We start from the raw sequence: 23,313 nt of genomic DNA on the forward strand, positions 1-23,313 counted from the left end.
TTAAAAAACATTTTCTTTAAAATGGCCATCCAAAATATGGAGCATTTATTTAGAACCAAAATCAATGCACATTATGTGTTAATAATTTCTAGAAATTGCTGCAAACACAGCCAAACGTCTGTCCTGATTAATCTTATTCAAATCTGTTCACAGCACGGAGTTTTTGGGACTATTGAGAGCTCCATGAACTACATGACCGTGTGGCAAAATAGATATAATGATAAGAATATAAATACAAATAGGAATATTATAATGACAAGCTTTCACGTTCAAATCAAGTGTTGCCTCTGTTTTACCTTCATACCATATTCTCTGTAAGCTGGCAAGTGCAATCATTTAATGTTCGATTGCAGCTCAAAATTAAGCTTCTTTTGTTCATTTTAAAGCAAACTGGATTTTTCCAGCTTATTTAATGGCAAATAACTAATGCAAATTGGATTACCACAAATGATCTGTGCTGAATTGGTCTGGTCTGGTTCTGTTCATCATTGATTGGATGAGAACCGTTCAATATTACTGGCTGTGGAAATCAATGGGTGTGACTCATTATACTATAAGCAAAGCGCCGTAAGTGACGCGCGCTCTGCGCAACCAAAACGGCGTTTTTTACGGCGTTAAATGACAAAATGAACGGCGTAAAAAGCGGCGATTTTCTTGCACATTAAAACGCCGTAAAATACGGCGTCATTGACGTATTTTCGCGCGTTTTTTACGGCGTTTATAGTCACAACAGCGTATTTTGCGGCGCCAATGCTGTTTAAAACGCCGTATTTAACGGCGTTTTGTATGTAAACGCGTTTCATCTATAGCGTAATTCTGACCCTTTTGGCTTGCCATAGCAGCCGCCTTTCGATCACGTGTGCCATCAAAGTAACAGGTCAGGCGCAAAGTAGAGGTCAGGCGCTGCAGTTGCTTAAAACCGACTGCGAAAGCCTTGATGACGACACACTTTATTCTCATTGGTCAGATTATGTGACGACAAGCACGACGTGTGCTGCGTGTTTTTCTTAAAAAAGTTCATGTATGTAATCAATCTTTATATCGAATATCTGATATTCAAACAAAACATTATTGATGAAAATGAAGACTAGGCGATATGGTAAATATATATTCTTATTGTATAAGAGTTAAAGTAAAAAAAAAAAAAAACAACAACTGGTCAACCAGAGGCCGTTTTTTAATGGATGTTGTGAGAGGCTTCACTACACTGAATAAACTGCTTATAAAAATTGAAAAATGTCCTATAGCTAACTACAAAACCAAGATACAAATAATAACGTCATATTGCATTAAGGAAAGGAAAAGGAAAGGAAAGGGGGTGAGTGAGGCCAAGTATGGTGACCCATACTAGGAATTTGTGCTCTGCATTTAACCCATCCAAGTGCACACACACAGTAGTGAACACACACACACCGTGAACACACACCCGGAGCAGTGGGCAGCCATTGCTGCGGCGCCCGGGGAGCAGTTGGGGGATCGGTGCCTTGCTCAAGGGACTCACCTCAGTCATGGTATTGAGGGTGGAGAGAGTGCTGTACATTCACTCCCCCCACCTACAATCCCTGCCGGACCTGAGACTCGAACCTGCAACCTTTGGGTTACAAGTCCGAATCTCTAACCATTAGGCCACGGCTGCCCCCGTGAGTTACATTAAAGTAACTCACATACTTGATATGATCAACAAAAAAGCAAAAAGGTTGTAGCCTATAGAATAAATGATAGGGTAACTTTTTTCTTTTATTTATTTATCTTATGTAGTTTCATTTCTTCTTTTTCTTTATTCCTTTTTTTTGTGTATGTTTGGAATACAGTTTCATCCTCTATAAGTGTCCGACTTGACGGCCGTCTCTTTACTCCTCCCCCGACTGCAAGCGGCTGCTCTCGCCAGCCGGCGGCAGGCTAGTGTAGTGCATCTCGAACGCACCTATTTTGACTAGTCAAAACTCAATTTAAGATATCTGTAATGATGTTGTAGATATCTTTAAAAGACGCATCATATATCCGCAAAGGTAATTAGAGATATCTCTTATTCCGTTTCGACTAGTCCCAAATATATTTGAAGATATCTGCATTGTATTTGCTCCTAGTCGAATCTCCTATTGCGTGACGTGAAACTACGTTTCCTCAGCACCACCCACAGTCAGTGTTGCCAGATTGGGCAGGTTTCCGTCCAATTGGGCTTCTTTTGATCGGCTTGGACCGGAGAATAAGGCATTGGGCGGGTAGACAAAATTTGGGCTGCTTTAAAAAAAATGAAAAGCCGCCCAATCAGCTGCTTTTTACCCAGCAAACACAGAACGTTCCCCTAACGTTCCCATATGGTTCCCATTTGGTTATTTTTTCGGGAACCAAATGAGAACGTTCCCAGAACGTTCCCTGTAGGTTCTCTTTTTAATAACCTATAAAGAACGTTCTCAGAACGTTCCCTGCAGGTTATTTTTTGTTTTTATTTTATAACCTAAAAAGAACCTTCCCAGAACGTTCCCTGCAGGTTATTTTTATTTTTTATTTTATAACCTAAAAAGAACCTTCCCAGAACGTTCCCTGCAGGTTATTTTTAGGTTTTAATTTTATAACCTACAGAGAACGTTCCCAGAACGTTCCCTGCAGGTTATTTTTAGTTTTTATTTTATAACCTAAAAAGAACCTTCCCAGAACGTTCCCTGCAGGTTATTTTTAGTTTTTATTTTATAACCTAAAAAGAACCTTCCCAGAACGTTCCCTGCAGGTTATTTTTAGTTTTTAGTTTATAACCTAAAAAGAACCTTCCCAGAACGTTCCCTGCAGGTTATTTTTAGTTTTTATTTTATAACCTAAAAAGAACCTTCCCAGAACGTTCCCTGCAGGTTATTTTTTAGTAATCATTACCATTTAAACGAATTAAAACTTTGCAGATGACTCTGATTTTTCTAATGCTGAAATGTATTTTTTTTTTCATCATAAACAAACTAGAATCTCATGTCCGAAATAAGCTTTTAATAAATGACATCAAAGTGGTCAAACCACATTATAATGATAATATAATTTTTAATTTTATAGCTAAAACAAGCCAAGGTTAAGTGTCTGAAAATCATATTATAAACACTATTTATTTCTTTACTCCAGCACGCGCTTTCTCCATCACGCGCTTAATCCATCACGCACTTTGTCCTGTCCTCAACATAAAGCGGCGCGCTTGCGTAATTTAAAAAATAACGGTCATTTCGTTTTACTGACTGACTAAAGTTCGTTGATCGATCTCTTTAATGGATAATTACTTATAACTAATATATATACGAGTGTAAATATTGTTATTTTAGGGAGATTTGACACGTCTTATTGAAGAAAACATAATGTTAACCGAGACGTTTTCGTTTAGTGTCCAGAAGAGGGAAGCACCTCATCGTTAATTCAGCGGTAAGAAACGAACGTAATGTTATCCTAGTTAAAGTCAAATAAATGTTTTCCTTTTTTTAATGTCTGTAAAAAATAAAATACACATTTTTAAAATCGAATATTTTGTTGAAGTCATGTTATTTGGTGCTTTAATAAACAAAATCTGGGTTGTTTTATGGTATGGTACTTCCACATCTTACATTAACGAAATCTAACATAGTATAGCATAATTTAGTCTCATTTAATGCTCCTTATGATGGTTAAATGTGCTCTGATTATCTGTAATGATTAAAAAATGGTTTAAAACAAGACATGGTGTGTAGTAGTGATTATTGAGATTCACATCCGTCCGCCTTCCATGCCGCTTACTCCGGGACACGGGAGTGCAGACGTGCAGAAGCGGTACTGGAGTGAAGAGGTTAGGAGAACGTTCTGGGAACCATCAGAGAACTTTCAGGGAACCTTCTAGGAACATAAATAGAACGTTCCCTATTGGTTAGCCAGGAAAGTTTTCTTTACGTAACTAGAACGTTCCCTTTAGGTTAGGGGAACGTTCTAGTTACGTAAAGAAAACTTTCCTGGCTAACCAATAGGGAACGTTCTTGGGAACGTTCCGGGAACGTTCTGGGAACCAAAAACTAACGTTCCCAGAACGTTCTGGGAACCAAAAATTGTTAGCTGGGTACTTCGCTTTTATCATTAGTCATGTTATTTTAATATGTTCGAGCTCAAAGTATCACAGTAATACAATGTGTACAGTCATCAACTCATTTTTGCTTAGCGCAACCCTTACTGGTTTAGTTTAACAGAGACCTGTCAATCAATTTACGTCTTTTACGTTAGTGAGATGTGCGACTTGTGAGTGACGGGGTTTTGCCGCTATAACGGGCAAGATTTTGAATATGTAGCTCATTTATTCATTTTAAGTAATTGCGATGGCAAAGTGGCCTAAATATAAGTTACACGATAAAAAGTCTAAGTGACTCAAATCTCACAACGTGGATTATACGTGGTGAGAGATGGATAGAAGACTTATAAATATAATTGTAACTGAAATAAGAAAACAATTGAATGAACAGTTAATAAAACTGAACACAACACAAAACTGAATATGGGAATGATGAGTCAGAACATCTTTTACACCGTCCACACTACTCTGTTACATTTGGCATTGGCTGCTGGACTAAACAACAGTTTGGACACACAGTTCTGCATTATGTTCTGAAATGTGTACTTCATGAAATACGTGCTCTGTCTGAAGATAACGCACAAGACAAGGGTTAGCACATTATTGTTGGTAATTGTTCTTATTATTTTATTTTTGCTGTTCGATTATCATACATCAATGAATAACGCATTTTTGGCTGTCGTGGGTGTGTGCATGAACGTAAATGCCAGCTACATTACATTTGTTTCTCATCACTTTATTGTGCACTTTTTGCACAGAAATTAGCATATTTTTACTGTGGACATTGAAAATGATGCATGTGTTTTTCCAAGGGTTAAAGTCATCGGTTAATTTCCACTTTGAAAAGATTTCTGGACATTTTAAGCATATTTTCGGACTGTTTTGATCCATATTCCTGTGAAATTGATTTATCTTTATTTTATTTTGTCATTATTATTTTTTAAAAGATATAAAAATGGTCCTTATCAACCTTGACATGGCAATACAATTCTATCACATTATTTTGGTGAGCTTTTCGGCTGGAAATCGTCAGCCCGATCTGGCAACACTGCTTGAAGATTAAGGCGGGGCTTAGCAAAGGGGTGGTTTGAGTACACAATTAAGATATCTATAAAATAATTTTGACTAGTAAGAATGTTAATTCTAGATATCTACATTCAAATTCTTCCTAGTCACAAAGCTGAATGCGGATATCTCCAAAGAAAGATCCTCCTAGCCGAAAATCTGATTGAGATATCCAGAATTAAATTGCAGATATCTTTAAATAAGTTTTGACTAGGAAGAATTCCAATTCAAGATATCTCTAATCAAGTTTTGCCTAGTCAAAAATCCAATTCAAGATATCTACAACTGTAATTCGACTAGTAGTAAATTATTTACAGATATCTACAAATGTATTTGTGGATATCTTTAAAAATGACGAATTAAAGATATCTCCAATTGGATTATGACTAGTAAAAACCCAGTTAGAGATATCTTGAATTATAATTTGCACTAGTGGCAACTCAATTAGAGATATCTCTAATTTCATTGTCACTAGTAAAAATGTAATTAGAGATATCTCTAATTACAGTTCTGTCTAGTGAAAATTCATTTATAGATATCTTTAATTACAATTTCTACTAGTCAAAACTCATGTGTAGATATCTGAAAATATTTTCCAATGGAAGTTAATGGAAGAATATGACTAGTCATAAAAGCATTATAGATATCTCTCATGTATATTACGACTAGTCAAATTAACATTGTAGATATCTTCAATGCATATTACGACTAGTCACAATAACATTGTAGATATCTTGATTGGAATTATGACGAGTCAAAATTGCACAATAGATATCTACAATTGGAATTATGACTAGTCAAAACAGAATTATGACTAGTATGGCAAAGAGTATTTAATGCTAAAACGGCTTGCCATAGTGCTCAATCTGACACAGCCGCCGCGCCATCGCGAGAGTTTTTTGGCACACGTCAGCACGATGTCAGAGCAAGCAGTGTTGCCAGATTGGGTGGATTTCCGCCCAATTGGGCTTCTTTTGATCGGCTTGATCCGGAGAATAAATCATTGGGCGGGTAGACAAAATTTGGGCTGCTTTAAAAAATTAAAAGACGCCCAATCAGCTGTTTTTTTCTTCACTTTTATCATTAGTCATGTTATTTTAGTACGTTCGAGCTCAAAGTATCACAGTAATATAATGTGTAGTGCAGTCATCAACTCATGTTTGCTTAACGTAACCCTTACTGGTTTAGTTTAACAGAGACCTGTCAATCAAATTACGTCTTTTACGTTAGTGAGACGTGATGACTTGTAAGTGACGGGGTTTTACATTACATTTGTTTCTCAACGCTTTATTGTGCACTTTTTGCACAGAAATTAGCATGTTTTTTACTGTGGACATTGAATGATGCATGCGTTTTTTCAAGGGTTAAAGTCATCGGTTAATTTCCACTTTGAAAAGATTTCTGAACATTTTACACATATTTTCGGACTGTTTTGATCCATATTCCTGTGAAATTGATTTATCTTTATTTTATTTTGTCATTATTCTTTTTTTAAAGAGATAAAAATGGTCCTTATCAACCTTGACATGACAATAAAATTCTCATTATTTTGGCAGTTAAAATTTGGGCTGGTTTTTGTTGAAGTGGGCGGGTTTTGGTGAGCTTTTGGGCTGGAAATCGTCAACCTGATCTGGCAACACTGAGAGCAAGTCGGACGAGTCGGACACTTTTCTAACCGGCATGCATCTTGCGTTGATCACCGGTGATCGATTCTGCGCAGATTTTGCTCATCTCAAACGAGCCTATTCTTAGAGCTCGTACAATTCTTTCTCGCAGTACTTTGATGTCATAGGCCGGTCATCTCGAATGAGCCTAATTTCACAACACCGTCACCACGCAACATACGTCATTTCCCCTGCTGCAAGTAAACAGGAAGTGTACTGATACCGTAAGGAGACGGCTATTAAAAGGTACTTTTTATTATAATGAAATCGAGTAATAGTTTTGTTTAGAAATTTGACCATATGAGATATAATAGTTTTTGCATGGGACCGGAAAAGAAGCTTTATTAGCTATCCGTCGAACTTTATTGACATCTTTGAAGCTATAAATTATGGTTGCAATAGTGAATGGAGCTGCTAAAACAAACCATAGGTGCGTTCCGATTGACAGGATCCCTACGCAGTGTTCACTGTTCCCTACTTCCTATAAGCTCGAGATATCCGTTAAAGTGGATTTCGCTGACAAAAAATCGCTCATTTGGAACGCCCTGTGGAAGGTTATCACAGAAAGGCAATGACGGGTCCACACAGATTATGATATAACATAAATATTGTCATTTATTTTACTTTTAAATTTAAATACATCTAAAATACATATACAGTTATGTATCTAATAAATATATTGTCAAAATGTATGTTTAGACTATTAACAGATGGTCTGATCTCGTGCGCTTTCTTTCCCACACACAGCATCATAGTTAACTCTACTGAGTCAAATTAAAAATGACAGACCCTCATCTGTTTCTTGCTGGTTTTACTTAGTGTCACCTGTTCATACAATACAATATGAAAAAATAATATTCATCGCCATAACCATTCATAAATAGGCTACTCTAGTTTGTATAACAATAACAACATTTATTGCAACGTCTTTAAACTTTTTTTTAACAGCTCTGCTCCATCATTAGTTCTAACCGGTGATGCAGTACAATGATCATTGCTTATTGATTATATTTCCCTCTCCACTTACTGTGAAGTGATGTTTCACTGTTCCCTTATTCCCTATGGTGTTTGCAGTGCCATTTGAACTGAACATGGTTGTTCCCTTTGGATTGGAATCTCACATAAAGGGATAGTTCACCCAAAAATGAAAAATCTGTCATTAATTGCTTACCCTCATGTCGTTTCAAACCCGTAAGACCTTAATTTGGAACCTTTGGAACACAAATTAAGATATTTTTGATGAAATCCGAGAACTCTCTGACTCTCTATAGACAGCAAGGGTCCATGTTCAATGTCCAGAAAGGTACCAAGAACATTGACAAAAAATTGTCCGTGTGACATCAGTGGTTCATCCGTAAATTTATAAAGCTACAAGAATAGCTTCATACAATTATGGTGTTCATAAAATGTGTGTTCTGAAGACAAACAAATGAGGGTGAAGGTGAGTAATTAATTAATTACATAATTTGTGAGTAATTAATGACATAATTTTCATTTTTGGGTGAACTATCCCTTTAGGATGGTGGAATAACCTATGAAGTCCACTTCTCAGTCCAAATACGGTTGAATGGAACGTACCTCTTGAGAAATTAGACAGAATATGACATAGAACTTTAATAATCTAGATAGGAGCCATGAAAACAACCAAATAAATGTAATATTAGATGAAGTTAATGATAATGCAGTTTGAATTGCTGAGAGAGAAAAAAAAAGAATGGTTAGGTGATGGAAATTACAATATCTGTAGTTTAATACAAAATACATCAAAAGACAAAATAAACAAACAAACAAACATAGTGTTATACAGAATGGAAGTACAAGATCAAAATCAGCATTTGAAAATAACAATAAACCCTTGGGGAAAAGTAAAGGTAAATCGTGACCTTGTTACTGTCAATACATTATCCATTATCAATTGCCATTTACACCAAATGTGATAAAGTCAGAATCATTTTCACCAAAATTTCTGTGCTTTCCTAATTAAATGTTCAGATTAGTTGTTTTGTCAGACAGTTACAATTGTCTTCAAATTGCCCCTTCAAAAAATCTACTTGTCCCAGACAAATATTAATGTCGAGCTCTGTTATAAAATTCAACCCGCCAAAATGGCTAGTAGTAGTGACCGTGTTACCCGCCTCTACTGAAATCCACTCGCATTTGGTGGTTTGGCGGGGGTAAATGTCAAGTCCTGTATATGTGTATATTGTGGATGTATTGCCTCGATAATTAAGGTGATATTGTGTAGCCTGTCAGTGAACTACGGCTCTGTGTAGTAAATGCTGCTCTATCTGTCTGCACGTAATGGAGATTAACGACTAATCACAGAATCGGCATTTCTTTGAGACGTGCATGATAATCACATCCGATTATTTGCACAGCCCTAGGGTCCGTTCTTCGTACCTCGCTTACTACATCCAAGATCAAATGACACATCCAAAATCAAATCATCGCTCTAACTATGAGCTCGCTATTCCGGTTCTCCGAACGCACCTGTTGTTGATGATTAGTATAGCTGGATGAAGTTATTTGAGATCACTGGGTGGCTTAAAAGGGGCTACGTATCGATAGTAGAAACATTGATCGGCAACGCTTTGATTGGTCGGCGAACATGACGAAGGAGCACGCTCAGTATTTTTCTGCAGCAGAGCAAGAACTCTTGATTGAGGGTTTTCAGGAGTTTCAGAGTTTAATTAAAATGCAAGGGAAAACTGCAAAGGCTGGAAAAGCAAGGAGAGAGGGCTGGCAAAAAGTAGTGAACAAATTAAATGCGTTAATGCTGCCCATGTTACATGTTTTTTCCTTGATATGTTATTTTATTTATATTTTTATTTTTTTATACACTACCGTTTAAATGTTTGGGGTCAGAAAGACTTGTAATAGTCTTTAAAGAAGTCTCTTCGACTCATCAAGACTGCATTTATTTGATTAAAAATACAGAAAAAACAGTAATATTGCAAATTGTTTTTACAATATAAAATAATGTTTTTTTTTTGTTTTGTTTTTTTACATACTTTAAAATAGAATTTATTCCTGTGATGAAAAGCTGAATTTTCATCAGCTGTTACTCCAGTCTTCAGTGTCACATGATCCTTCAGAACTCATTCTAATATGCTGATTTATTATTAGAATGATCAATGTTGGATAATATCAACAGTTGTGCTGCCAAATATTTTTTGGAACCTATGATTTTTTTTTTTTTTTTTTCAGGATTCTTTCATGAATAACAAGTTTAAAAAGTACTGTGTTTATTCAAAATATATGTTTTTTATAACAATGTAAATTATTTATTATTAACTTTTAATACTTCTTTATTATTAACTTAATACATCCTTGGTGAATAAAAGTATTAATTTCTTTAAAAAAAAAAAGTACTGACCCCAAACTTTTGAACAGTAGTATATATATATATATATATATATATATATAATGAGTGTGTGTGTGTGTGTGTGTGTGTGTGTGTGTGTGTAGCTGTGGTCATCATTTGTGTGTGAATCGTCGTAATTATTTTCTACACTTTCTTGCAAAATACTTTTCTTTTCCCACGTGAGTCAGTCCGTGTCAGTCGTGCTCTTTAACCAATCAGATGTAACCTCGCCATTTCAACCAATCATAACCTGTCAGGAGCGCAGCCTAAATCCTGTTTACATGAGATAAACCTGCTTCCGAGCAGGTTTAAGCTTACGGACCTGTTACTATGACAGCAAGTCCCGGATGAGCTTCGAAGAACCAAACGATCCAAGATCACGCAAAATCGTCAACAATCAAATCCAGCTAACTTAGTTAGCAAAGTACGAAGAACGGACCCCTAGTGTGTGTGTGTGTGTGTGTGTGTGTGTGTGTATATATATATATATATATATATATATATATATATATATATATCTGGGAAAACCCATCAGAAATATTGAAAAATAGGTTGAATGTCAATTTTTTTTCAAAATTAGATTTTCATTCATTTATTTTATAACATCTTGTCTTATCAAAAAGTACAGAGTTTGGTACTTTATGTACTGGAATTTCACATATGTTCTGTCATCATCTCGATTTAAAATCCTAAATATTGAACATGTTTGATAATAATTTGGGTGGCCCCGATTTGTGTGCAAGCAGATCGGGACCCACTTTTGTGCAGAACTACTTCCTTCCGCCGGAGACACTATTATTAAATACGACTTATTTATATAAAATATTATTTATTGAATATTTATTGAAAGTATTTTTATTTAATAAACAACAACAACAGCCATGATAAAAGTTGCTAGGCAATTCAGTCAATAGGCAGCTCTTGAATTTAGATTTACCCAAAACTATCTATATCTCATGTTTAACCACTATAGAGCCATTAGAGTCAGCAGTAAATTCCAGAAAATCTGGCCCGAGGTGAGGCTTCTCTCGATGGGTTCATGAGCGCTGAATGACCAATGACGCCTTGAATGTCTGAAAAAGTTAAAACTTAAAATTTCAAATAGATGCTATCTTTATTAACAAGCTGCATATTTGAACTATGAACAAGTACATTCTCGCCTAAAAAAACCTCTTAAAAATACATTCTGTGACACAAAAACAGTAATATTTTTAAAGTTATAGTGGATTTGGGCATTCGCCATGACACTCGCTGTGAGAAGTTCCGCAAGTGGAGTGATACAGTTACAAATGGTGAAACGGCTGTTGGAGTTATGTTGGACTCCAATATCACACTCTTATTAGCCAATCAGATTCGAGGACCTGAAAGAACTGTTGTATAAATATCCTAAAAGCTCCTTTAATGGTGTGTGTATTATGTTCTCTACAGAAACATGGAGGGTTTGAAGTTTTCTAGCAACACCATGCAAGTGAGTTTTGTGTGTCAGCGTTGCAGTCAGCCACTGAAACTCGACACATCCTTCAACGTCTTAGACAGAATGACTATCCATGAACTCACAGGTATGAGCATACAGTCCTACACCACTTTAAACTGATCTCTTTCCACAGACAGAGAGAGCTAGAGCTGATCAATTAAGAACCAGATTGAGTTTAATTTGTCTTTTTTTCGTGCAGCTCCATTATTGACGGTGACAGCCAATAAACAGTTGGAAAGCAGTGAGGGCAGCCGTTTTCCTGAGGTGAGTGTATCACTCCAGCAAGCTTTCTTTTGTGATCTTGTTAGCTCGTATGTGTACATATGCTTTTCTATGAAAGCAAGAAGTGGTGTGGATGCAGTGGTTGCTTTGGTAACGAACAATTATGCCTGCTTATGATAACATCCTGAATCTGACATATGAACTATATATTAAGTTCATTGTTAGTTCATGCTAGTTAATGCAATAAATAATGTTAATGCTCTATAAGCATTTGTTAAATAAATTAAAAGTATATTACCAGTACAGCACATATCACCTATTCTATTTATTTTTGTTTGCTATTGTAAGTAATGGAGTAAAGATCCTTATCTTATCCTGTGACTCTATCTAATGGACAACCTATAACATTCATCTGTCATTTGAAGTGCCTGTTTTTAATTTGCTGTAACACCCATGAGCATCAAAAATTCAAGAAACAGGTTACACCATTCATGAGCAGGTTACACCAGAATGACATGTTCCCCATATGTAATTTTATTATTTTATTTTTTGCTGAGTTTGAACAATGCGCTTTAAAGACATAAGACAATTCCTGTTTCCTTCTTTTTTGCTGTTCAATAAATCATCATGGCAACACCATTTAAAATATCTAAAAACCATTCACAGTTTAGGTTCCTCTCCGAATCAATACTGCAAGTCCCCACAAAAAAACAAAAAAAAACTTTTGTATTCTAGTGTTATTACTTTTCAATTCCATGCAATTATTTTTAAACAAAACAAACCTCACCAGGGACTCACTCATTCTGTGCGTCCCTGGTGAGGAGTCCAAAAAAATTGTGTCTTGCCTATAGTCAAGCAAGGGGGTAATAGCATCATGGTCTGGGGCTGCATGAGTACTGCTAGTACTGGGGAGCTGCAGTTCATTGAGGGAAACATGAATTGCATTATGTACTGTACATTCTGAAGCAGAACATGATGCCTTCCCTGAAACTAGGCCAAACATGGTAATGGAATATTTCCAACATGGTAATGATCCCAAACACACCACCAAGATAACTACTGCTTTGCTGAGGAAGTTGAAGTTGAAGGTGAAGGTGATGGGGTGGCCAAGTATGTCTCCAGACCTGAACCCTATTAAGCAGCTGTGGGGTATCCTCAAGTGTAAGGTGGAGAAGCACCATGTGTCTAACGTCCAGCAGCTCCGTGAGGAGTAGAAAAGGATCCCAGCAACAACCTGTGCAGCTCTGGTCAATTCCATGCTCAGGATGATTAGGGCAGTGCCAGATAACAATAGTGCTAACACAATATATTGACACTTTGGGACAAGTCCACTTAGGGTGTACTCACTTTTGTTATCAGCTATTTGACAATAATGGCTGTATGTTACTGTATGTAGTAATTTTCAGGGGACAATAAATCTATACCACTATACAAGCTGCACATTGTCTGTTTTGCCACAACAAGCACCACTCACATTTTCCAGAAAACGTACATATTGTTACATGTCACCTGTTGTTTCATGTCTTTTGCCTTTGTGTTTGCATTATTCTGATTTGGTTTCTCCCTCTGTCTTCCCCCGTCTGTTTGTAATCATTTGGTTTAGTCCTTGTTCAGTCATCATCTGTATCACCTGTGTGTCTTGATTAGTTTGCTTTATAAGTCTGTCTCAGTTTTCAGTCCTTTGTCGATCATTTTCATTTGCTACGTGTGTGGATATTCCCTGTGTTTTGAGTTTAAAGATCAAGATTAAAAATATACTTTATTTGAGTTGGTCTCACGTCTCGTCTTACCAGCACGGTCTATAACAGAATGATCGACCAAAACCGTAGTGCTGAGGAACGGCTGTGGAGCTTGAGGCAGAGCGGTCGGGAGTTGGAGCGGTATGTAGAGGATTTCCTTGAGCTTTACCATCAGGTGAGCTGGTCCGACGCTTCCTTCGGCTTTGTGTTTCTGTTGGGGTTGGACGAAGAAACAATTCGTTGCGATCTCTCTGGTTATGATGTCCCGTTTGTCGAATTGGTCAATACCATTCTCTATTATAACTGCTCCAATTTTGAGATAGAACTAATAAAGAATGACAGTCCGATACAACGTCCAACCCCCTCAGAAACACATCCCATCGCACCAGCTCACCCAATGCCAAGAGCCTCTGCATACCGATCCAACAGTTCAGACCGCCTGCCTCACCCTGAACACCCAGCGATCCTCCAGAGCTCCATAGCCTTCCTCAGCCCAATACCGCTGGCCACAGTTCGAGATTTCCCGGAGATGGCCAGCGTTCCTGATTTCCAGGCCGAGATGGACGATGTTCCTGATTTCCCGGCCGAGAGGGCCGTAGTTCCTGATTTCCCGGCCGAGAGGGCCGTAGTTCCTGATTTCCCGACCAAGATGGTCGACGTTCCTGATTTCCCGGCCAAGATGGTCGACGGTTCTGAGTTCCCGGCCGAAAAGGATGTAAGGGACCTTATGGATATGGCACTGCCCATGGAGTTCACGGCCCCAATCCTCTCGCCAGAATCTCCACTGGTCCTGTCCTGCCGTCCAGAGTCTCAGCTGGTCCCGTCCGGCCGTCCAGAGTCTCAGCTGGTCCCGTCCGGCCGTCCAGAGTCTCAGCTGGTCCCGTCCGGCCGTCCAGAGTCTCAGCTGGTCCCGTCCGGCCGTCCAGAGTCTCAGCTGGTCCCGTCCGGCCGTCCAGAGTCTCAGCTGGTCCCGTCCGGCCGTCCAGAGTCTCAGCTGGTCCCGTCCGGCCGTCCAGAGTCTCAGCTGGTCCCGTCCGGCCGTCCAGAACCTCAGCTGGTCCTGTACAGCCGTCCAGAGCCTTCGCTGGTTACGTCCAGTCTTCCAGAGCCTCAGCTGGTCCTGTCCAGCCGTCCAGAGTCTCAGCAGGTCCCGTCCAGTCTTCCAGAGCCTCAGCTGGTCCCGTCCGGCCGTCCAGAGTCTCCGCTGGTTACGACCAGCCATCCAGAGCCTCCGCTGGTTACGCCCAGCCTTCCAGAGCCTCCGCTGGTTACGCCCAGCCTTCCAGAGCCTCCGCTGGTTACGCCCAGCCTTCCAGAGCCTCCGCTGGTTACGCCCAACCTTCCAGAACCCACTCTACCAGTACCTCTACATGTACCCCTAAATCTCCCCAAGAAAATGTTGGGGGGGGGGCTACATACCCCTAGTCCACGTGGCCTGGCCAAGGACTAAGGCCAAGGCCACGGGGGCTGCCCAGTCATGGCCATATGAATACATACCCCTAGTCCACGTGGCCTGGCCAAGGACTAAGGCCAAGGCCACGGGAGCTGCCCAGTCATGGCCATATGAACTGTCCGCTTGGCCATGGCCTCCTGACCCACCATGGCCACCTGAACTGCCTGTCCGGCCATGGCCTCCTGACCCACCATGGCCACCTGAACTGCCTGTCCGGCCATGGCCTCCTGACCCACCATGGCCACCTGAACTGCCTGTCCGGCCATGGCCTCCTGACCCACCATGGCCACGTGAGCTATTGGCCAGGCCATGGACTCCTGATTCCCCTGACCCGCCATGGCTCCCTGATCCGCCCTGGAGGCCTTCCCAAACCAGTAAGGTCCTGTCTTGTAACGGCCTCCAGGGCGCCCGCCCTCCCTCCCCGGTGTTTCCGTCACGGCGCGAGACGCGCCTACCGGGAGGGGGAGGTAATGTTACATGTCACCTGTTGTTTCATGTCTTTTGCCTTTGTGTTTGCATTATTCTGATTTGGTTTCTCCCTCTGTCTTCCCCCGTCTGTTTGTAATCATTTGGTTTAGTCCTTGTTCAGTCATCATCTGTATCACCTGTGTGTCTTGATTAGTTTGCTTTATAAGTCTGTCTCAGTTTTCAGTCCTTTGTCGATCATTTTCATTTGCTACGTGTGTGGATATTCCCTGTGTTTTGAGTTTAAAGATCAAGATTAAAAATATACTTTATTTGAGTTGGTCTCACGTCTCGTCTTACCAGCACGGTCTATAACACATATCTAGTGTTAATTATTTGTCTGGACAAAACATTTGGGCATATCTCATCCTGCTCCGGTTATCGTCGACCCACGAATGAGGTGCAAAATTTCTGCTGCTTATTGAGCTGCATTATTCCATTGCATAATTTCATATCATTTTGGTAACACCAACATTTGACTCATGTTTTAATCACTCAATGTTCCTAAAATGTTGATATAATTATTGGTAGAATGTCCTCATTATAGGAATAGTTTCGTCGCAAAGCCGTATTTGTCACAAAGACTGTGTCTTTGCCCACCTCTAATTTCAACCAGTCTACAATACTCTGCATCCAGAGGCATCCAATGGTTTGTTCAGGTCTAAGAAGTTGCATAGATTACTAGAAATTTGGGATTGCATATTTTCAATCTCTTTAAAGTTCTTTACTAGCAATCACTTAAAACAACCTAGCAAACAATATTTTTAAACTACAGTAGTCAACAATTGAAGTGGATCAAAACCTTAAAAGTTGTCCTGAAACTAAAACAATACCCGTTCTTGTCTTGGAACAACTTTGATTAACTTTTTTGATGCACTTTAATTATTGACTACTATATTTTAAATTTTGAAGCTAGGCAAACTAACACCAAAAGTTTACAAACTTTAATATGATATTTTTTTAATTACTATTAAAAAAATATTTGTGCTCTTAAATAATTTTTAAATAATTTTTTAAAGAAGTGTCTGTGTTATTTTAGGAGACCTTTTTGGAGAGCAAACAGGATGGTGTGGCTCGGAAATACATCCCACCTGCAAGGTATGATAACCCTGATGACACCTATTTTTACACAAATACATGTGTTGTTGTTAGAGATGTATGATTATTTTATTTTTATTTATTTATAATCAATAACAATCTTGATTTAAAAACAGGAGTTTCCCACGGGTATGAAATATGCTTGTGATTGTAGCCAGTGGAAAAGGCTGGTGTTTTCTCCTAGCTCAAAAACGGTCTACTCTCTTACATGTGTCTCATTAAACACAAAATATTGTGCTTTATTGAACATTTCTATTAATTTGTGCTAGTTTTGTCAGCTGCATTTTTAGTCATACGTTTTATTAATAAGTATTAATAAGTGTTATTGATTAACATTTCAGTCAATCTTGTCTACTTAAAACCAATATTTGCCATTTTAGACTTATTTCACTTTTTGTGAACACATGTATTTACACATGGGACTGATTAATGCAGCTCAGAAGTCATGAGTATATTTTACTCTGCAATTACAAATCCATAAATGTTTTGAGATTAAAATGTTTTATAGTGTTATATTTTGAATATAGAAATATGAAATTAAAAAAACAAAACAAAAAAAACACACAAAAACATTTAAATATGAAACAAAAACTGCCAGTACATGGTGACAATGAGTCAGTGACTCAGGAACAAAGCAAGTGACTGACTTGGTTTTTAAATTGGTTTTTAAATTTGGTTTTTAAATTGGTTTAAATTGTTCCCTCAATCTCAGATTTGTTTAAAATGTGAATTTATTCAGAAACTTACCACCAAGCCATTGTGTATTGCTCGTAGACTCGCAGTGCTTCTGCTATGGCTTTGTTTGAACTATTTTCATTAATGAAATATAAAAACTGCTGTGTCTAACATGTAAGCCAATTGTGATTATTTTCAGACATAACAACATTCTTTATTGTGTGTTATTGCTATACTGTGTTATAAATAGCCTATTAAGAAATAATAATAAAAAAAGTTCTGACCCTGCTCTCCAGTCCCACTGTCCACTGTGCTTGTTTAGTCCTGTTATGCCAAATATGTAATATATAGTTAAATTTTTTTAACAAAATATATTTATTTATTTTTTGTCAAAAAGAGTAAAAAATAAGCGTCCATGGTTTATTCAGGCCTTAAAATTATCTTAAAAAGTCTTAATTCACCCTTTTACAATTCAATCAGAGTAGAAAGTTTTGAAGTCACCTGCAAGACATTTTGCTGCAGAGAACAACATTTTATGAAAACAATTCAACAAAGGCACCAGTAAACTATTGCAGAAAGTTTATTAATACATTTGAGTGATTCTGAAAGCATAAAGTTGATGAATAATGAAAAAAATCTAATTGGCTCTAAACAATCATGTTCAAAATTATTCAACCACCAAAAGTCAAAAGAACAGCACAGACAAGTGTTTCTCTCCATCAGTCCAAAACAAGTCAAACCATAATAATGCCTCACATGGCTCCGGAGGGGTCAGTAAAAGCCTCCTTTATTGATCTGTGATGTGTTTTTGTAAGAAAAATATCCATATTTTAAAGAATCACTTTAATCTAGCTTGCACAGTTGTAACAAAACAAAATAAAGACTTTGTAAAAGAGCATAATAGGACCCCTTTATAGTTATTTACAAGAAATCTGCAATAATGATAAAATAAACAGCAGGTCATGCATGATGTTTAATAAAGTTATTAAGCACAATAAGCTGGGAAAAAAAAGGTCAGTGCGGCACTGACTGACACGCACCTGATACACACAGAAATCGCCTCTCCCAGATAGCATGCAAAATTCATCTCTCTTTCATGTCTTGTTGCATTTGAATGGTCAAATATACACAATGAGCTCTATATATAACTCACTCATAAAGACTGCAACTTTTTTTAATAATTTGAATGAATGCTCAATGACTATATCTTAATGACAATCACTTGTCACCACCTTAAAAGAAAAGTAAAGCTGTTTGATACATAAACAACAGCGCTTTTCCACTGACATCCAAAAGGCCAAAATATGTGCAAAGTGTAATGTAAATCACACAGTGTTAACAGAAGATATGAGACACTTCCTGTTTTCAAAATGGCTGACCTCCTGTTGGCCGTGCTGCTGTCCTGAGATAAAAGAGGATCTGCACAGTGCAGAATGAATAATAGAAATACAAATTTAAATGTATTTTAATGCTATTGTTTTTGTTATAGCGGCATGTTTATTAGGATTAATTTCCAGTCTGTCTACAATAATGCTATCAAATAATGTACTCAGACACAGATGATATGACTTGTTTCAGATGATCAGAAAAAAATGGTTTGAAAAAATGGAAACACATTAATTTTGTATTTTTTATTTGTGGTTAAAATAAAATGACCTTATGCTATTGTTACGGTTGAGCATAAGTAGGCAATAGGCAGTGGGTCCAAATGCAGTTTAAGATCCTTTAATGATAATCCACAGAGATATATGTCCAAAATACATGACAAAAACCAAGAAAAGCCACAAGAAACACAGGAGGTAACACTTATCAACAACAGACAATGGCAGAATGGGCTTAATATACAAAATCTGGTAAGCTTTCTGCTTGCCGGAGCGAATAAAACTTCATAAAAAAATATGTTTGTAATGTAAAGGGCAATGTCCCTACTAAAATTTGTGAATGTTAGTCAAAATATGTCAAACAGTAATAAAAAAATCTGGAAATGTTTGGGGTGCTAAGGAGTCCAGGGGCCACACCCAAAACGTATGTATTATTAAAACAAGTCTTGCTAAACTTCTACAAGTGTGCTAAATTTGTGCTGATGAGGCACGTCTCTCCTAAACTGCATTATCAAATTTAAAATACTTTTAAGACAAATTTGTCTTTTAGCTTTAATGAGCCATAGTACAGTATGGGGAAATGTAAAAATCACACATTCCATCCAACATGGTGAACATTGTTATACATAATGAGAGACCATACCTAATTTCAGTGCACAATAGAGAAATGTCATCCTAACCATAGCCTGTGTTTGGGGGCCCTGTAGAGCCCCTTGACCATGGCCAAGCCCAAACACAACATATACAGTTGCAATCAAAATTATTCAACCCCCCAGAGACTTCAGTACTTTACAAATAAAAGCTTGTCTGAAGTTTCAGGACTTTATAAAAATTGCATCTACAACAGTGTACTGGCATATTAAAAGTGACAATGTCAATATATAATGTAATGTGTTTGAGTTCTAGGATTTTTTTAATAACACAGCTGTCATAATTATTCAACCCCTATTCAACATTGCCGTTTAAGTCATTTATTTTTGTGGTAGGGAACAAAATTGTCCTAAAACACAATTAAGCCTTTCGAAACAAAACTGAATCAGCTTGAGATCTTACACATCTATACATTTATCCCATGCATGTGCTGAAGTTGAGTAGCAAATATGGTAAAGTCAACAGAGCTTTCACAAAAGCTATAGAGAAGAAATAGTTTCATTGTATTAGAAAGTCTAAGGTTACGTGAAGATTTCTAAGACATTAAAAGCCTTATTTCCTAGTTTAAAGTGTGCTGTACTAGAAAACCTTTGAGGGTGTTGAATGAAAAATGCACAATTTCATAAAATGTTTGATCAGAGCAACTGAGAAAAACCTGCAATGTACAGCCAAAGACTTGCGAGATGACCCGATGAAAGGAGGAAAAATATTTCATTCAAGAGTAGAAGATAAGATAAGACAAGCATGGCCTTCATGTTGGGGCATCTTGGCGAATAGCATTCTTGATCAAGAATAACAAAAAGGTCAGCTTGAATATGCTAAAAATTATTTGGATAGACCTGTGGAGTTCTGGAAGAACGTTTTATGGAGCGATGTGACCAAACTAGAACTTTTTGGACGTATAGATCAGCGGTATGTCTGGTGCAAAAAAAGGGAAAACTAATGAGCAGAAGAGCACTATGGTCAAACATGGAGGTGTGCTGATCCAATTATGGGGTTGTTTTATTGTAGCATGAAGTGGAAAACATGAGCGTATGAAGGAAACTATGGATTCTTTGAAGTATCAGGCCATTTTGCCAAGAATTGTGATGCCTTTGGTGCAAAGACAAAGGATGATGATCAAGGGACTTTCCTGGAGGACAATCATCCCAAAGTATACATCCAAATCTACTTACGCTTGGTTCAGGGATCAGTCACAGAATGTTCTTGAGTGGCCTGTTCAGTCTCCAGATTTAATTCTCATTGAAAATATTTAGTCGAATTTGAAGAAAGCAGTGGCAAAGTGAAAACGTACTCGGTTACTAACGTAACCTCGGTTCTCTCAGAGAGGGAACGAGTACTGCGTAAGTATCTTACGCTTGGGGAAAATCCTTTCCGCGAGAGATATTGAAGCCAAAAAATTATCCTTAATTTTGTATTAATGTAAAACGCGTTGCTGCAGTGTGCAGACATAGGCGAGGCGGCTCGCGTGCCTATTGGCTGCTCTGCTGCAACTGCAGCACCTATCGAGTGAGGCCTGGCGCGGTGCCAGCTCCAATGAGGGCATTTCGCACCTAATACGTCATCTCCCGCCCAAAGTGGCGTGATCCAAGCCTATAAATATCACTCGAAGGTAGCTACACACTGGTTTTTTCATCATAAGAGCGCCTAGAGCATGCGCTTGCACGGCAAGATACGCAGTACTCGTTCCCTCTCTGAGAGAACCGAGGTTACGTTAGTAACCGAGTACGTTCCCTTACGAGAGGTCTCTCGTACTGCGTAAGTATCTTACGCTTGGGGACCCCATGTAAAACGCTGTGCATGCCAGGATCTGATACCATAGACCCAAGGGCAATAGCCCGGGGTTCATACAGTGCTTGATCGTATAAGGGGCTTATGACCCTAATAACACTGGCTCCTAGTGTATCCAGGCAGGTAAACGACCTGGATTAACTTGGAATATGGGTCTAGATATCTGTTAATATCTAAACCGATAACAACTTGGCCTGTAGGGCGGGAACCTCCAAGTTGTAGAATCTTATGAATGTAGACGGAGAGGCCCAGCCCGCCGCCGTACAAATGTCTTGTAAGTCGATCCCACTCGACCAGGCCCACGACGAGGCCACGCCCCTCGTGGCATGTGCTCTGACACCCAGCGGGCATCGCATGCCCTTGGACTCGTATGCCAGTGCAATAGCATCCACTATCCATCTGTATAAACTCTGTTTTGACGCAGCCATTCCTTTAGAATGCCCGTAAAACGGAACAAACAGCTGTTCTGTCTGCCTAAAAGCAGACGAGCGAGACACATAGACTCTTAGCGCTCTAACTGGACATAAGAGTCTCGCGTCTGCCTCTTCATTCACAACCGGTAGAGCTGACAGGGCGATGACCTGTGCTCGAAACGGTGTGTTAATAGACTTTGGCACATATCCATGCTTGGGTTTGAGTATAACTCTAGAGTCATTAGGTCCAAACTCCATACATGTCGCGCCCACGGAGAGTGCGTGCAGGTCTCCCACGCGCTTCACTGAAGCGAGCGCTAGGAGGAATATAGTCTTAAGAGACAGATATTTTAAATCAGTCGCCTGTAGTGGTTCGAATGGTCCGCCCTTCATAGCGTCCAACACCACAGAAGGGTCCCACGTTGGGACTGAAGGCGGTCTGGGTGGATTTAATCTCTTAGCTCCTCTAAGGAAGCGGATGATTAAATCGTTCCTTCCTATTGACTGACCAAGCGTTGTCCTCGAGAACGCTGCTATAGCCACCACATAAACTTTGAGCGTGGACGGGGACCTGCCCTTGTCCAGTAGCTCTTGTAGGAAGGAAAGTACATCTGTCACTCCACAGTCGGTGGGTAAAGATCCGCGGGCTGTGCACCAGCCCGAAAATATCGACCATTTCGAGGAATAGAGCCGTCTAGTAGATGGAGCTCTAGCCTGTGTGATCGTTGTTATCACTCCTGTGGGGAGTTCATCATATATTCCCTGGTGACCCATACATGAAGGGACCACAGCTCGGGTGAGGGTGCCAAATCGAGCCGCCCGCCTGCGAGAGGAGGTCTCTCCTCACTGGTATTGGCCACGGTGCGATGCTCGTCATCTGCATCAGCGCTGGGAACCAGGGCTGGTTTTCCCAAAACGGCGCTATCAGCAGTATTGAACATCCTTTTTCCCTGACCCTCTCTATCACCCGAGGTAGGAGAGAGACGGGGGGAAAAGCATAGAGGGGCCATTCGTGGGCCAGCGCGTCTCTGCTTTTTGAGTAAAATTCCAGACAGTGAGCGTTGTTCGGAGACGCAAACAGGTCTACTTCCGCTCTGCCGAATTTTTTTTTTTTTTTTTTCCACAGTAGTTGTACTGTCTGTGGGTGTAGAGACCATTCGCCTGCTGGAACATTGTTCCTGGACAGTCTGTCTGGCCCTATGTTTAGAAGCCCCGGCACATGCGCTGCTTTCAGCGAGTGCAGGTTGCGCTGAGCCCATACCAGGAGGCGTTCTGCAAGTCTGTTTAGGTTTTTGGACCTGAGACCGCCCTGGCGATTTATATAGGAAACCACTGACATGTTGTCCGAGCGGACTAGTACATGGTTTCCCTTTATTTGGGGACAGAAGCGCGTCAGCGCGTTCTGTACTGCCAGCATTTCGAGGCAGTTGATATGCAGGAGCTTTTCCCGTTCTGGCCACTAGCCAAAAGACGGTCTGCCCTCGAGCAGAGCCCCCCATCCCGAGGTGGACGCGTCCGTGGACACCACTTTTATTCTCGAGGAAGTCCCCAGGCTTATACCTAACTGGTACCAGT

General features: G+C 39.2%; 1 protein-coding gene across 2 annotated transcripts in view; it reads left to right on the forward strand.

Annotated features, from left to right (window-relative positions):
* becn1 (beclin 1, autophagy related) overlaps window positions 1-23,313 on the forward strand; it is a 68,106-nt gene that overhangs the window by 8,500 nt on the left and 36,293 nt on the right. The window contains exons 1-4 of one of the 2 annotated variants that reach the window (XM_073828602.1): window positions 6,754-7,038; window positions 11,585-11,715; window positions 11,830-11,894; window positions 16,549-16,607. In XM_073828602.1, the coding sequence (XP_073684703.1) occupies window positions 11,589-11,715; window positions 11,830-11,894; window positions 16,549-16,607 (251 nt within the window). In that variant the 5' untranslated portion in view covers window positions 6,754-7,038; window positions 11,585-11,588. Of the gene's footprint in view, window positions 1-6,753; window positions 7,039-11,584; window positions 11,716-11,829; window positions 11,895-16,548; window positions 16,608-23,313 lie in introns of those variants that run through there. The other variant, XM_073828603.1, reaches the window with a different exon arrangement.

The sequence above is a fragment of the Garra rufa genome, chromosome 22 (genome assembly GCF_049309525.1).
Source record: "Garra rufa chromosome 22, GarRuf1.0, whole genome shotgun sequence".
NCBI classification, from domain to species: domain Eukaryota; kingdom Metazoa; phylum Chordata; class Actinopteri; order Cypriniformes; family Cyprinidae; genus Garra; species Garra rufa.